Source organism: Larus michahellis, chromosome 6, assembly GCF_964199755.1.
Source record: "Larus michahellis chromosome 6, bLarMic1.1, whole genome shotgun sequence".
NCBI lineage: Eukaryota > Metazoa > Chordata > Aves > Charadriiformes > Laridae > Larus > Larus michahellis.
Window position 1 is genome coordinate 31,614,865 of NC_133901.1, and position 17,051 is coordinate 31,631,915.

At 41.2% G+C, this 17,051-nt stretch overlaps 1 protein-coding gene across 5 annotated transcripts in view; it reads left to right on the forward strand.

Annotated features, from left to right (window-relative positions):
- Positions 1 to 17,051, forward strand: part of MED12L (mediator complex subunit 12L) — a 153,606-nt gene that overhangs the window by 17,908 nt on the left and 118,647 nt on the right. For all 5 annotated transcript variants that reach the window (XM_074593305.1, XM_074593308.1, XM_074593306.1 and 2 more), the window contains 5 exons: positions 377 to 476; positions 683 to 819; positions 12,318 to 12,449; positions 13,808 to 13,934; positions 15,988 to 16,202. In XM_074593305.1, the coding sequence (XP_074449406.1) occupies positions 377 to 476; positions 683 to 819; positions 12,318 to 12,449; positions 13,808 to 13,934; positions 15,988 to 16,202 (711 nt within the window). The remainder of the gene's footprint in view (positions 1 to 376; positions 477 to 682; positions 820 to 12,317; positions 12,450 to 13,807; positions 13,935 to 15,987; positions 16,203 to 17,051) is intronic.

The window sequence follows — 17,051 nt, forward strand, 5'->3', positions numbered from 1 at the left end:
TGATTTTTGTGAAAATGACAGGAGTTTTATTTACGTTCAGGTGTTTTCTGTTATTAAACTGAAATTACTTTAAGATGTAAAACGGCAAATAAGAGTAAGCTTGGCATATACCGTATTGTGAGATATGACTTTTCAGACACCCTGAAAGTTAACTTTTGCTGGGTTAAATGTAAGGAAAAGATGCTTTATTGTACAAGATGATTCGTAACAGACAGAAATATTTGAACAGAACATATTTCATTTTGTTGTTCCCAAATGTAGGGAGTGTTGTGGAACACCATAGGGTACCTTGCTCCTGCTGAGAAAGCTGTCACAAGCTTGAAATGAAAATTGAGACTTCCCACCACTAGCTAATTAGCAGCTATCTTTTTTACAGGTTCGGGCAAAGATTTATGAAGTAGAACAGCAGATAAAACAAAGAGGTCGTGCTGTGGAGGTGCGGTGGTCTTTTGACAAGTGCCAAGAATCAACTGCAGGTAAGACAACTCAAAATGAAACAAATGTTGGGAGCGTTAGGGTTTGCATCTGTTCTTCTTCTTTGAGTATAATCCTATTGCACCATGATTAATTCTAGTAATAGTTTGACAGATAGGTGTAATGCAATTTTTCCTGTGAAAACCTTTTTTTTTTTTAACTCCCCCCTCCCCTCCCCCCCCCGCTCCTCTCTAACTCCCATCTCTAGGGGTGACCATCAGCCGAGTTTTGCACACCTTGGAAGTGTTGGATCGGCATTGTTTTGACAGATCAGATTCCAGCAATTCAATGGAGACGCTTTATCATAAGATTTTCTGGGCAAATCAGAATAAAGATAACCAAGAGGTAACAGCTACATTCTCCTCTCACTTCCTAATTTGTAGACAACGGATTTTATTTTTACTTATGAGAATTGTGTCTATGTGTATATTTGATACAAAAGCTTTGTGCTTTCTTGGTATGTTTTTTCTTTACTACTTGACATTTCGTTTATAAGGAGAAAACAGCTCTTTGCTGTTGTAATTGAATTCTTCAGTTCTACGTATTGAAACCTCATTTAGGGGAAATGATCTATCAAGGTTGTGTGGTTTGTTTTTTGGGTTCTATCAAGTAAAATTCTGGATTATTTTTTGATAACTTTTACATCTATTGCAGAAAGTAGTAAATTAATAAGTTATTAAGTATAGTAAAATATCCTGAAACTATATACATTTATATTTTTTTGACATTTTTACCTGTGCTCCTAGGACTGTTTTCAGAGATCATGAAAAACTTTATCAGAAATCTTTAACATGTTACTCTTCTTTTGTTTTGTTGGTGTTGTGCAGTGCGGGTGATAATGTCACTGGGCATATCAAACTCCTGAGTTTCCTTGGAAGGTGTTTGGGGAACAGATGAAATAGTTTTAATAATACACTATTGAAGTAAAATTTTAAAGTGTAAAATAGTAGGGAATATGTCATAGCTGCTCATGTTAATGTTTTAAAAGCTTTTATGCAAAATGGTTTGTTTTTTGTTCGTGATTATAAGTTCTCAGCGATTGATGGTCATATTTCAAGACCATCTGTTGCACAGAAATAATGCATAATAATTGTCAATCAGTGTTTTAATGACTTTGAAATAAATAAGCAGAATATAGTGTTTGGGGGATAACATCTCTGGAAGGATTTCCGGAGAGAGATGCCTGCCAGCAGACTCTGGATGTGAGGGGCAGAACCAGTAGGTAGGAGTGAAATGGTTGCCACAGTTGTCCTTGTATTTCAAATACACTATTATGGTAATGAGAGAGAAACAGAGGCAGGAGAGCTGTTAGAGGAGGCAGATGAAGTTGCTGAAAGTTCTTAACCCTAATGCTTGGATGAAATCAGGAGTTCAACACACAAGATTTTTTTTGTATTTTTAAAATGGGTGGGGTGTGATACGCTTTATTGTTTGAGTGCTGGCTTTTTGTTTTCATCTGCTTTTGGGGTCAGATGGTGTGGTTCTGTGCTGTTGCCCTTCTGCTGTTGTATTTGTATCTTTTTCCTTCTCCCTGTCTGTATTCAAAAAAGATTTTCTGAGTTCCATCTACAGTTGTACTAATAAACTGTTCCTTTGTGTTTCAAAAGGCAGTGTTGGTAGGGAGACTTCTGAAAGTAAGGTAATTAAGGGAATTACTCTGTTCTTATGGTGGTTGTCTGCTATTGTTACCTTTGTTTTATGGTACTTAGTGACTTGAGGTTGGGTTGCCTTGAAAACATGCCTGTTTTGGCCCCTAAACATGTCTCTTAAAGATGGGCTCCCCAGTTCTGGGTACCGAACACTTTCATGAAGGTCTGTCTAGTTAATTTGCAGGGCTACCTAACTTCTAATGGCATAACGTTTTACTCCTAGATAAAGAATGCTGAGTAGGAATAAAGCATTATCACATGTAAGTGATGATGTGCCCATGTTTGCACAGTAGTCACAGGAGACTGTAGGGAGAGCAGAAGCAAAGAAGATGCTGATTTCTTTCTGAGAAGAAAACTTAACTTTGAAAGTTTCAGTCTTACCTTACTGGGTCTGGAGATGATGTGAAATTAAACTTCTAAACTATCTGCAGCTTCTTAACCTCCTCTGGGGTTTTCAAGACTGTTAGTTGTTGCTTGACTCGAGCTTAACTTTTGGCAGCTAGACAAGAGCAGCCTTGGGCTGCTGAGTGCCCGACTGATGGCACTTGTGCATTTTGGTACTTGAACTTCCAAAGTTGTATTCGAGTTGCCACTGTAGCGTTTGGTTCTTACCTGCCGGGCAGCCCTGCCTGGTGTCCGAGAGAAGGGTTGCGGAGCTGCTTGGTGGCCACTGGATGTCGGCGCCTCCCTGCACCAACTGCGCATCGGCTGCGGCGCTGCAAGGTTAAGGACACAAGGATGTCGCCACATGCAATGCTGTTTGTCTCTCTCTCTCTTCGTTTCCTTCCTGCTTGATAAACGTAGCCTGTTTTTTCTTGGCAGAAAAGGCCATAAGTTACGAGGTCGCGTACACTCTGTTTTCATCTGGCAGCTCATCTAAGGACTTTTATTTTGTAAATAAGATGTCCATCACTAGGACGTCTGCCTTCTGACGTCGTTATTTAAAGCTTTGAAGGACAGCTATCTGCTACCACTGTTTTGATGTGAGCCCAACCGAAACATGTTTGGAACCTATTTCCTGTCCATTTTTCCTGCTGGATTGCCAAACATTGTCATGAAGACTGCAAATGATGCCAGTGCAAGTACATATGAGAGTGGTGCTCCAAAGCACTGAGCACATGCTGGAGTGGAAGGAGGGTGCCTCCTGCTACAAAGCTCTTCAGTTCTGAGGGGGACTGAAACAGTCAAATGTGCTCAGGATGCTCTTATACACGCTATTGATTTCTCCAGAATTGTTTTAGTATGTAACTCATGACTCCCAAGTGTCCGAGCAAAAGTAAAATTTAGGGGAAGGGGCTGGAGTGAGGGAGGGTAGCTGGGTGTAGAGAGATTACCTGAAAGGCCAGCTGTCCTGGGCTCTGCAGGGAGGAGGAGTTGCTTTTCATCCCACGGGGAGATGCAGAGTAATGGTGCTGAAGGCTGGGATCTGGTGACAGAACACGAGAGAGCAAACCAGAGAGATATGTGGAGTGAGGGGCTGAGCTGCAGTTCTGCACTGAATTTGAGTAGGACAAATGGGGCAGGTGGACGGCAGGCATTGAACAGGGCTCAGATTTTGAGCGTCATGTTGTGCATGACAGAGGTGGCACACTGAAGCTGTGTGAGAAAATGTGATGTTAAATTCACATTTCGACCAGACCCAGAACAAACTCTCCATCCTTGACTTCGAGAGAGGCCACAAAAGTGGGAGGGGAATCCAGTGCTACTCCACTGACTTGGAGAAAACTTAGCATGGAGGAGCCCTGATCGCATTATTAAATGCTGCGTTATTAAGCAGACTGTAAATAGGAGACAAGAATTTTGTTGCAGTTTCTGACCAACTGTCTCTGTGTCTTAAGAGTGATGGTCCCTGTGTAATCCTGTAGAGAATAGCTTCGTCTGAGCCTTAATCATGCATGGGTGCTCGTGTGGTAGGTTTCCTTACAGGCACAGGGTTTCCATCAGACTGTGTGCAACCCAAAAAATAGCACTTATTACATCTATCAGATGCTCAGCTTTTTACCCATGAAGTTCCAAATGATAACAGTTGTTGAATTCTTTTGGTGTGAAGGTCTGACAGCCAATAAAAATATCACAGTTAATATGGTAAGAGCGATGCTACTTTGTGAGTATGACCATGTGCACAGTGAGTAATACAAAGGACCTTTCACTTCTAATTCTGCTTCACTGACTTGTGTAGAGCTTCTCAGTAGATTTGGCTGAGTAGGAGGCCTTGAAATCTAGAAATCTGTGACGTGGCATAAAGCAGTAAATTCACTTTCATTTGAGATGGTATTGCAGAGAAAACTACTGGCCTTATTTATAGCCGCAGGTATTTTCCATCTGACATTTCCTTGACTCAAAATGTCTCTTGTGCACAGCTCCAGAATGATTACCAGTGTGGTGGTTATTGTGGAGCTGTCTTTAAATAAATCAATCCAGTAAACCATCTGTATTTCTACCATACAGTTTTAAATTAGAGTAAAATTGTGTTGCCCTCATCCAGATTTGGAACACCTTTGATTCCTCTCCACCCCTTTTTAAAGATCCCTCCTTCTGAAGGCTTGAGTCAATTTGTGCAAAAATAGAGTCCTCAGAAGAGGGAGCTAGAGAATGCAGTAGCGACTTCTTCATAATGTCTGTGAACTCTTTCAGTTCGCCTGTCATCTTGCTGTGGCTTAAACCCACTCAGCTCTCACCTAACTTTTGGTCTGCCTGTATTTTGTTATCTGTCGTAGTCTTTCACAGGTACAACTAAAGAAGGGAACTGAGAAAGGATGTTTTTATTTTATTTTTTTAATTTTTTTTTCCTCTCTTAATTTGTTTTGTTTAGAATGGTTGGCAAGACTTTTTAACTTGTCAGTCTTGCGTGTAGAAAAATACAATTTGGTTAAGTGTAGCTTGAAATACACCTAAGCGGTGGGAGGGATACCTGGCGAATGAAACTTCATACCAGTATTTTCTAGCTAGTATGCGGTAGTAAATGGAGGAAAGGAGAGAGCGCTTGATTTTTAAGGACTGTTATTGATTTCTTGAAAACATTATATAGAATCCTTGAAACTTCATGGATATTTGTGCATTCGAATTGCTTTTAAAGTTTAAGTCTCTGAACTTGTATGTAGGTCTTGCTTCTCATGTTGTCTTTGAAGTCCAACTGAATTCTTACGATGCCAAGAGATGTTTTTCGAGTGAAAAAGTCCTGGTTTGAACTTGGTTCTCACGAATAGGGCTTGTTACAAATGCAGAGAGTTAATATTTGTCTTTCTGAGATCATTTTGCTGGAAATCAAACAAACAAACAAAAAACCCAACCCTGCTGTGTCTGTGGGAAAGGAGGTCTAACGATGCCTTTTTAGTTAGTAAGCTACAATTTAACAGTTTGCTACTACATAAGGGACCTGAATCTGAGTGCGTTGGGATGCATGATGGGTAAGAGAGACAAGATGAGCAAAATAATATGGATTGAAATACCTGCAAAATCCGAGTCTATTTCCACAAGCACTGAGAAAATAGAGCATGTTCTGAGCATTCTTGTAATATTTTTAATAATGCAGTTAGCATTTGTTCAGTTGCTTGAATTCCTTAGTTATCTGAAGCTTGTTTGTGTGGGTATTTTCACCTTTCTTTATTTCAGTAAATCCAACATCAGATTCCTGCTCACCTAGGTGTCTAAGGGAGTTAAAGTACAAAATCTCTATGGAAGGGCAAAACTTATTCTATGACTTCAAGAAGCGATGGGGTCCTTAAAAAGAACACACAACTTGTTTTTTCTTTTTATATTAGACAACTTCAAAGCAGTGGATAATATTTTCTTGAACATGGTCTTATAGTTTAATGCAAATATGCAAATTGTACTCCAATAAAAAGGGTTGTCTTTGAGCCGTTGTTAGTGCTGTGGTGTGTATGCAGAGCTTGAGCTTGCCTACCATCCTGCAATGATTTTGTCCCTCTTGGGCTGCGGTCAGAGGCATTTCTTCATATTCCATATTTGAGATAGCACTGCTTGTATAATTGCATTTAGTGGGTTTAAAACCCCCAAATTTTTAGGGACAATTTTTCCACAGAGAGTAGTACACCTTGAGAGCTCCTCTGTTATGGATACGCAGATGTGTTTTCAAATGGAATGACCTGTCCTGACTGTTCCTGTGAGTGGAGTTGGTTTGTGTGGATTTGAGATTCTGAGCCAGGAATTTGTGGATGGCACAGGCCCATTTTTTTTTTTTTTTTTCCCTACAAAAATCAGATAGTGCTTTTGTTCCTAGCTCTTGTCGTCTTTCCTTACTTGTTCTCTTTAGAATGGTAGGCTGCACTAATAAACGCTGTATTGTACAACTTCTTTGTCTCTCCTAATAAAAATATAGCTTCTGAAAACCCTTTCTTGTCTTCTTAGAAAGCAAACTTGGAATTTAATGTTAAAATGTTAATTTCATTTCACTGAGGAGTTAATTTGAAAATGCTAACAGGAATTGTGATTAAAAATTTATTTAGATCGTCAACCTTTTAAAAAAAAAAAAGCATAGTGTTTACAGGGAACGTTCTTAAATTATGAAATTCTACAACATTAGTAATAAAGCAGCTCTGTGTTTTGAGACTGAATGCTGTCATACTAGGAAGCAATCGTATTTTTCACTGTTGTTTTTTTGTTAACCTTCTTCATGGTTTAAGGACAGACTGGCTTCCTGTGACACAGACTCGACTTGCAATAAGCACCTGCTCAGATTTCTTGAACAATTTGATTGAATACACTTTCAATGTCTTTCTGTTTTGAAAGGAACAGGAATAGCCAGAAAAATATCTGTGTATGTCTATATCTATATCTAGTATCTCATTTAGATCATCTGCAGGCTTGTATGACTGGCATAAGAGCACATTTGCTGCAAGCTTTTTTATTCCTTCCCTCTTAACCCACAAAGCAACCCACGGAGCAAGAGGAGAGGTTTCTCGGGCGCCGTTCCCCTCTCCCTTGAAGGTGTTGAGGTGCGGTGAGAGGCGGCGAGTTCCTGTAAGTGGCTCCCAGTGCTGGGAGGATGCTGGGCTGGGCGGCAGCTCCCCGGCGTGTGTGGCAGTCCGGTGAGCAGCCGTGACAAACGGCACGGGCATTGCCTGGCAGTGTTGAGTCACGCACCTGGCTGCTTTCTGGAGAGGTTTCCATGAGGTGAGAGGAGGTTGGGGTTTCCTTTCGTTGAGTGATTTGAGCTCCTGGGCGTTATGCCCTGCTCTTCCTGCCCCCGCTGTGAACAGATAACTTCTGCAGTCCAGGTGCCTCAGCGGTGGCCTTAGCTAGCGCAAAGTCAAACTAGTTCCTTAGTAGCAAATCTTAAATAAATAATAAAAACAAGGACTAACAGGAAAAGGGCTTAGAGTTAATGAAAATGGAGTTTTAATATTACTTTTGGCTTCCTCTCTCTAAACCTATGAGGAACAGTAATGTTTAATGCTTTCCTTTTAATACTTCCCTGTGTTACTAATTGTGGTGCTTTCTTTTAAATAAAAACAAAACAACTCTTTTCTTCTTTTCTTCACCCGCCTTCTGCTCCAGTTATAAATTGGTGTAAATGAGGCCTTTGGTTTTCTCTGAAAGGGTCTGACTGGTGGTTTTCAGAAAGTTGCAGCTATTTTGGGTCCTGGCTAAATGACAAATGTTGTGAGTGAGTTGTCTAAACTTGAAATTTTGCTTCAAAGGTCTGTGCTACCTGGTGTAGATGATATCTCCCATTTGATGCCACCCTGAAGTGTTCTTCTTTTGTTAGGACTTGTGGAAGGTTTGGGAATCTTGAGGAAGGGTCTCAACTGTGGGAGAGCTTCCCCTGACCTGAGGGTGTTGCAGTTCCTGCCTGCCCACACCTGTTCTCTCTCCAGCACCTTACGTCTTGTCTTCCCTACAAAACGTAGTCATTAAGTAACTGGTGAACTGATCTTTTTGTTTTCCTGCCCCTGAAATTTTAAGGGTATAAATGTGATCTTAATGCTACTCTTCAGGGCAGTAGTTTGAGCCTCTCTGAAATGTGGTCTGTGCTTTTCCAGGGCAGACCATCTGCAGGTACGAGATCCCAAATTAGACAAATCCAGAACCTCATTATTCTGAGAGGTGTTACTTAATTGCGTTCTTAGCATGTTCAAGTGAACACAGTGTCAGAAGGGAGGAAACGGTGAGGCACAGCTATGGTGAGACAGCATGGGGAGGAAGGAAGTCACGCGGCTGCGCAGTGGGGCCGGCAGCTCGAGCTCTCCCACCTGTGATACCAGCGTCACAGGCTGCTGCCGCCCCGGCACCCAGGGGCAGCACAACCTGTCTGCGCTCAGCAAGGCAGCGAGCGCTCAGCGCTGGAGTTTCCAGCGTTGGACTAACTAATTTCCATTTTGTGACTCTACGAACGAGCTGTGGGTTGGTTAGCATAGTCTTCATCTGCCCATCTACTGTTCTAGAGCTGTACTTACTGTAGGGGCTTTGGGTAACTATTTCTATTGCAGGGACTTGATATAGCTTTCAAATGTATTTGTTATTTTCAGTCAAAAGCTAAGTAAAGTATTTGATGGTTAGATACTTCAACTTCACTTTTCTCAGCTGCTGCAGGGCCCTGTGTTCCATGAGCCCAATGTATGGGAATGGCTTTGGTGATGCCAACTTGCCTGACAAAAGTCTGCATCAACGGTTCAAATAATTACTGCACTCAAATAACTTTTTTCTTTTTTTCTTTTTTTTTTAGTTGCTGGATGCGTCGGTTCCTGAGAACCGAACTCACTGTTTTTAGACGCTTAAAAGCGATCTGGTTGAAATTCTTAGATGGATAAACACCTTGATGTTTCAAGTATTTATGGTGGGCTTTTTTCCCTTCAAAAGAGGTTGTTTTGCATATATATGAAACTGCAGAATCAATACTGTGATTTTTAAAGGTGCATAATCACTTCTAGGCATTTGATTTGTGGTGATCTTGGATTCCGCGTCTCTGAAAAGGTGTAGAATTGGGGAGTCATTTTTCTATTTTTGCACTAATAAATATCACAGTATTAGCAGATGACTCGTTTAGAAACAGAATTAACTGTCTGCATTTTCTTAACTCTAGAGCTGTCTTTTTCTAGCTGTTTATTTTAGCACCACCTCCACTGCTCCCACCCAAAAAAAATCAGGTTGTCCCTTGAGAATAAGCTACTTAAAGCAGATCAGTCATTCTCTGAAATCTCTTGAAGCTCAGGTAGAACAGATGAGGAATTAATCTGTACTTAATTTATGTAAACCTCAGTGCACTCCTGACCAGGATAATTTCATGTTAGTTTCTTGTGTGTTGCATAAAGGTCTGTCCTTTATTTATCCCTTTTGTAAAGAGAATTTTAATACAGAGCTACACATGGAAGTGCTGTTCAAAAGTAAGAATTCACAGCATTTCTTGAAATTACTAAAATAATACCGAGCTTAAACAGAAAAAGGTCAGCTTGCCCTGGGTTTTCTCTTTTCTTTGGGCTATCAAATAAGTCATTTATGCAATCTTTAGTTAAAAAAAAAAAAAAAAGACTGTGACTGTTGCTCACTTAATACCTATAATACCTAAAACTCTAAATGTGCATTTTGCTGTTGATCACAATGTTGTTTAGTTTCTGCTGTACTCATTGTCAATGAGCTTCATGAAAGATTGTAAAACAAACAACCAAACATGAAAGAAATGTGCTTGGGAGAATAAGCCTTAGCCCTCGATCATAGACAGTTGGGTGTGCAATTCAGACGAGGTATCCTGTTAATTACAACCTGTAAGTACACACAGCTAGTCTGATGACAGTGCTTGTGGCCTCCTGGCATCTGGCTTTGTAACCTGGGGGTGCACAGGCTCTGGGCCACGTGAGAGCCCATCCTGAGGTGGGTCCGTCTCATAAGACCTGCCTCCCCAGTGCGCCTGTTCATGGACTTGCTCCCATTTCACTGAACGGAGAGACGGCCGTCGGGGACTGGAGGGCTCAGCAGCACAGGCAGTCTGAGCCCTGACGAGCCGTGTGTTTGTAGTGCTCAGAGGTAAGCGGCACAGGCATGAAGTTGCAAGTAATACTCACTAGCACTCCAAAAACACAGGCACAGGAAATTTGGTTTGAACTTTGTGTGTGTTCTTGTATATAGTGACCAGAGTTTTACTTTGGGCTGTTTTCACATTTCTCATAAGGCTTAAGCATCTGTTCACTTGAGCAGCAGGAGCAGCAGCAGTGGAAGTGGTTTGCTCACTGACTGCAGGCTGCAGTGGTTTTGCTTTTCAGTGCTAAGTATAGTTGAGCGTAGCTCCAAGGGCAGTTCAATAACAGGCTGATATTCTTGGCTTAGTATCTCAGGAGGTGTCTGAAGAAAATATTTGTACATGTGCACATGCATATGTATACTTCAGTGTCTGTCTGTGTGTTGGCAATGTTTGCATAGTGTGCGTATTCCTTGGAGGAAAAGCATCCTCGTTTCTCTCAAGTGGAAAAATAATTAAAAGCCAAAAATTTCTCTTTTTTTTTCTTCTACAATTTGACATTTCCCAAAAACAGACTGAGCCCTTCTCTTTAGGCCAGAACAAAAAACTCTTATAACCATTTTTTTCCTTCGGAAGTACCCCATGTAAGTCTTCCTTTAAACGTCTCTTGCCAGGATATCCCTCTCTGCGTTTGCCCCAGCACAGTGAGCTCTGACCTTTGGCGTTAGTGCTCCATTGCTGCACCTCTTCCAGGCTTTCCTCCTTTTCTGAAGGGATTCGGTCGTAGGAGCATCACCTGCTCTTTGCTTGAGAAGAAAAGCTGCTCGGCCGTTCTGCAAGAGGTGCTGTTCCCTGTGAGAAGGAGGGTGAGGGAGGTCCTGTGTTGCTGTCCCTGGGATGCTGCAGGATGCGATGCAGCGCGGGTGCAGCTTCAGGGGATGGGTGACCTGACGGTTTTCTTGAGCTCTGAGTTGTTGTTTCCCACTCGAGATACAGAAGCGCTTGGTTTTGTTGGTGTGGTTTTTCTTGTTAGCAGAAAGGGAAAGAAGTCAGTGTGAAGATCAGACTCTTTCAGGTGGTCTGCGTTGCCTTCAAAAATATGTGGTATCCATGCTTCTGTTGTTAGATGACTGCATCTAACCACAACAGTGGTGACATTACCACGTCACTTCATTTGGGTAAGAGAAAAGCATTTTCCCCTACTCCCTCCACTCCACCCCCCCTAGTCATTTAGTATCTCTTGCTCACCTGTTGAAGCATATTTACAGGAAACTTCTCTGTGATGTGTGCGCACATACACACCAGCCTTGTTTAGCATAGCATTGTTTTTTTGTATTTTCTGAGGAGGACGATTGGGATAGCTTTGAAGCAGTAACTTTCATGCCTAATCACTCTGAAAAAACTTATTGTCTTTCTGAGGGTACTGTGCTTGACTCTGGCCCTTCTAATGTTTACTTCTAAGTGTTGTTTCCACTGGTCTTGGGGAAAGAAGAAAAATCACATCTGCTTAATTTGCAGGTCGGTCTTATGGTTAAGTGTTCAGAGATGGTTGCCAGCTTGGGCAGGAGCGAGAAAGTTCAGCAGATCCAGTTCAGTAGCACACAAGAAAAAAAATACTTCCAAAATGTGGGTGGTTAGTGGAAACAAGAGATTGGATGAACATTCAATAGATACAAGCATACTATATTGCATTGCTATTCTGTAAATACAGATTTTCTAAAGACATGTACGGTTTCCTAAAAATGTCTTGTGTTGGGTCAGAAATAAATCGAGCTTTTTGGGAGTTTTTTGACCTCAGTTATCTGATAGATACACCTTTTAGAGGTTAGGGTTTTTTGGTTTGTTTTTTAATGCGTCAGTGGGATGCAAGTAATCGTCTGGAAACAGATGAAGAATTGGAAGAATTAACGTAAGGAAAGCGTAAATTCTGTGTGGTTAATTGGGTTGAGAAACTCTGTATGATATGCTTTTCCCATTTCTCTTGCTCATAAAGCAGATTGCCCTTTTCTGGTTTTATGAGGCAACGTTATGATAAAGGAAAATTTTGATTTGAGTATCATCAGTGTGAAAACTGGGATTTTCCTCATTGGCTTCCAGATTATATTTTCATTTGAGAACACTATGAATAAAGCAAATGTGTGCATCTCTCGGTACTAAAGAACAAAAATCAGCTTTTGTCTTCATCCCCCAGAACGCTGGTTGCTGCAAGCTGTTTGCTCAGAAATAAGCCTGTTGGCTGTGTGGGTGAAATGGTTTTCTGTCTTTGTTCTTGCCCTGAACAGGTAGCCCCAAACGATGAAGCTGTGGTAACGCTGCTTTGTGAATGGGCTGTGAGCTGTAAAAGGTCCGGTAAGCACAGGGCCATGGCTGTAGCCAAACTCCTGGAGAAGAGGCAAGCAGAAATTGAAGCAGAAGTAAGTTATTTCTACTTTTAGACTAGTGCGAACAGTATGCTTAAAAAGTAAGATATTTCTAAAGAAATATCACTTTAATCTCTACTCAGTACAATACAAGTAAGTTTGGCATTTGGGGCACTGAGGATTTTTGTCGTCAATTTACAGTTTTTCAATTCTAGATAAATTTAAAATGAAAAAGCCTTCTATTTAAAATAAGAAGAAACCGCAACCTAACTCAGAATGGTCTATGTTAGCTGATTTATGTCTGTTTGTTTGAAGTGTTTTACTTCTGTGAACTACTTGCCCAAATAAAGGGGTGCCACAGTAACGGGAGTCCCTTAAAAAGAGGGGGTGGGTGTCTGGCTGGCGGGACAGGGCTCTTCAGCTGGTGGGGGGACTCTGGGAAGCTTCCAAAACTAAGGTCCGTTTTGAGGCAAAATTCAAGTGTAACTTTCAGTCTTACATTCTGTAGAACCCCTTTGTTTTCAGGAGAAATAAAGCATTTCACTGGAGAAGCAGGAGGCTGTAGTGACATCTTTGATGTAAACTGCTGCCTGTCTGTTGTGGCAAATGATCCTACTCCAGCTTGCATAAGCTGACGCTTCTTGAAACTTCAGTAGTACTCAGTCTGATCCGTAGTGAGGATTAAAGAGAAGCAGTGCGTTCGCTGCAGCTTTCCGGACCCGTGGTACTCCTCGTAGCCCAGAGCACCGCTGACTTGGCCTCACGTGCATCCCAGCAGCCCCGGCAGGCACTTTTCCTAGACGAGGGTCCCCAGGAAAGTGCTGTGTGCTGTCTCTTCAGCCTGGGTACAGGGACAGACAGATGAGAGCACTCTCAGAAGTGCAGCTGTGCAGACAGACGTACAGACAGCGTGAGGTGCAAAAGGACTTTCACTTTCCAAAGCCTCTGTGCTTTGTCCGTGCCTTACCACAAACCATTAATTAGGGGGAAGGGAGCTTAGTGCGTTGCTTCTGCCTCACTAGCACCGAAATCCACTCAAAGCGGAGATGTTTGCCCTGGTTGGTATTATATTTAGCGTAATTTACTCAAACAAGAGGAGTTACCTTTTATATTCACATTGGTCCTGGAAGTTCTGTATCTTAAATTTTTGCTTTTATATGAAACCGTGTTGTTGCAGATGATGGTACATGTCTCAGGCATTCCTTTTCACTAAGTAATCCAAAAGGATTAAATAAAACACCTTAGAAATAACCAAATTAGGTAATGGGAAAAACCTGTCGTTCTAGAGCAAGTCTGGATTTTATGAAGAGGTAGGAAGCAACCGCACGTATAGTTGCCTCAGATGCAAATTGTGGGAATATTGTATGCATTTGTGTGTAGATACATGCTTTTTTATCTCTTTAACTGTGCAGAGATGTGGCGAATCTGAAGTCCTAGATGAAAAAGAATCTCTGTCTTCAGCCTCCTTGACAGGTTCCAGTCTTCCTGTTTTTCAGAATGTTCTGCTAAGGTTTTTAGATACACAAGCTCCCTCATTATGTGAGTATTAACTAATTTATGTTCCAAAGTAGGTCAGAAGCAACTGGTCTGCTGTCTGGCAGCTGAAGTTTTTGTTTTGCTGTAGTGGCTGTTTCAGTTTCTGTGATTACCTGCTCTATTTTAATACATGCATATTTTCCTTGCTAAAGGATTTTTCTGTGATTTTTACTTTGCCCTTTTCACAAAAGGAAAATTGGCAGAAACTATGTTTATTTCTGTTTAAGCTGTAAGAGATTTGGGGAAATTACTTGCACTCTATGAATATTTATCATTAAACAGTCACCTCTTTTTTTTTTTTTTTTTTTAACACATCCACATTCAAAGTGACTGAGTTGGAAATTACAGCCAAGTGTTAAAGTCGAAAGCTGTTAGCTGACAAATAGGTGGATTGAAAAAAGAAACTTTTTTTCATCGTGGTTTGCTCTATGAAATGTCTTGGTCTGATAAAACTGTCTGATATTGTACCATGTGTTTCTGGTATGTTACGTACTGCTAGTTAGTGCAACTTTTTTTCTGGTGCCCTTAAAGTAAAGGGGATTTTAAGTGGTTTGAAACATGATACTGAAAACTCTCAACATCCGAAAAAGGAGAAACTTCTTAAAAATTTGTTACAGACTCTGAGGTATTGGCAGTGCTCTATTTTCGTGCCAGTGGTGACCCTGATTTTAATAAAACATCCAGACTATTTGTGTTATTTAGGCTTGTGTTTCTGATGTGCTTGTTTCAAATGCAGTATCATCCTTCTTCACACGGGTAGCTCTGCGAGGCAGTGTAGGGAGAGCTGCTGGGGAATATTTTCCTTGCTTGAAATATTCTTTGGAATTTTCGAGCACTGGACAAATTTTGTGGTATTGTATTGTTTTTACGGTGGTTGAGCTGCTGTGTCTCCAAAAATGCAAAACATGTAACCGCTATGTTTTGAAGGAGGGCCAATGGCCTGGTCTGCAGGCGTGTGTTTTACGGTGCTCCTCCCCGTGGCATCCAGTGGCACCCGTTCCTTTGGAGGGGTGGATCCCAGCGGGCAGCTCTGGATCCGTGGGATCTGGGGGCTGCAGAGAAGAGTCCTGACCCTGAGCTGCTGTGCTTTTGGGCTTACTGGTACAGCTTCTGTCCTGCAGGGTAGTGAGAATTTCTAACTAGATGTAGTGTTATATATTAAACCAATTTGAATTTGTAAAGCATAATTTGCTTTTAAGTAAATGTTGATGATTCGGATTTAGTAGTTCTGTATCTGGAGGTTTTGGTGTCCGATAGAGTTGGTATGGTATAAAGCTATTTTCTGTTAACTGCAATGTTGCAAACCTTTCTGTGGTACAGAACAAGTCAAATTAAATATAGCTGTGACCAGTGAAAACTTAATAACTTAATATGTTGTATTTCTCTAGGCTTTGCTTTGGCACTGTCAAAATAACACGCATTTATTTTAATAAACTTTCTCCTGATGTGCGTGAGCATGTTTAATAGATAAAATATTCTACACTATCAAGGTTTAATAAAATACTGCTTTTACATCGTGGAGGCCTGCCATGCAGAGATCTTGAGTTCTTTGAAAATATTTTAAAAGGTTTTCTGTTATGAATACAAAAGTACTATAGATAAGATAGTAACATTTACTCTAGTAATATAATTTGGGAGGAAAGGACAATCATTGGGTGTTCTGTTACAATCCAAAGCTTCAGCTTTAATTTTTCTTCACACAAGAAATATCCTCACCTTCTTCTCCCTCTTAATTTTTAGAAGTATTTGAACATTGTGCTTAACTGCTGACACCCACCCACCTGACCGGGGCAGCCGTGCGTGGGGTAGGATGCTCTGGAGTCCACTGCTGTCTGCAGTCTGTCCAGTGTCTGGAGCTGATAGCAAAGCGAAAGCATGCAGATTAGATGGGAAATGGTTTGTTCTCTAGAAACAAAGAGAAACCTATGCAGGATGCACAAGACATTTTTTAGTAGGCCTTTAAAATTAATTTGCTGGGGTTTGCAATTTGGATAGTTGAAACCTAGGTATTTATAAGTTGAAAATACAGTCTAACTTTTTTTTTTTTTGTGGGTAGCTGACCCAAATAGTGACCATGAGAAGACGGAGTTTGTGAATTTGGTGCTGCTTTTTTCTGAATTCACTCGGCATGATGTTTTCTCCCATGATGCATACATGTGCACTTTAATATCACGCGGAGACTTGTCAATCACTGCAACTACTAGACCACGTTCACCTAATGGGGAAGCTGTAGATGAACACTATTCTAAGGATCGTGATGTGAAACTGGAGGTAACACTTCATGCTATTTCTTCCATTTTTGGTACTCTGTTTTATTAAACATAGGTTTTCACCAAAGCATTAGTATTTCAGATATAAGAAATTAACTTTTTTAATCTGTGTCTCTTTGTCCCTTTCTCTGTTTTTGAGAAGACTGAAAGTGATCCATTAGTTTCATTCCTGTATACAGCTGTAAATATTGCCATTTTGGCGCAAATATACTGAACTGTCAGTTTTCTCGTGATCTAAATAAACAACAAACAACAAGGCACAATGTAGATTTCTAAATGTACCAGTGGAAAAGTGTATTTACAGATGTACTTCAATGAAGAGACGGGAGAGCTTTAAGCAGGAGGAGTCAGTGGGGAGCCTGGAGTAAGCTCCACATCATCTGTATAGTGTGGGCTGTGCTGCTGCCATGCCCGGTCATCTGCTCGCAGATGATCAGGACCTTACTGTGTGCTGCACAGCTGCCGGTGGAAGACTGTGAAGCCAAACCTCATGACTCATACATGCACAGTCCAGGTGCAATCCCGAGTCTTCCATCAGATGAGCGGTTCATAAGCTCTTCTAAAATTAGAGCAAGAGGAAGGCAATTTGAAACTCAAGACTGCAGACCACGTTTGTACTTGTGTTATGAGATGTAACCTCTTGTTCCGCTGCACAGTCCCCGTGGAGCCTGTGGGCAGCTAAAGCATCCTCTGATATTTCTTTTTAATTTCTTTTGTATATATCTTACGTTGGTTTCATGGCCAGATTTGCCCTGAAATACAGGGGGTTTCTACAAGCTGCCTTCCTGGTACAACAAAGAAGGAAGTAGACCCTGGGAAGGTACAAGAGTCAGCTTCCTGTTCTGTAGGT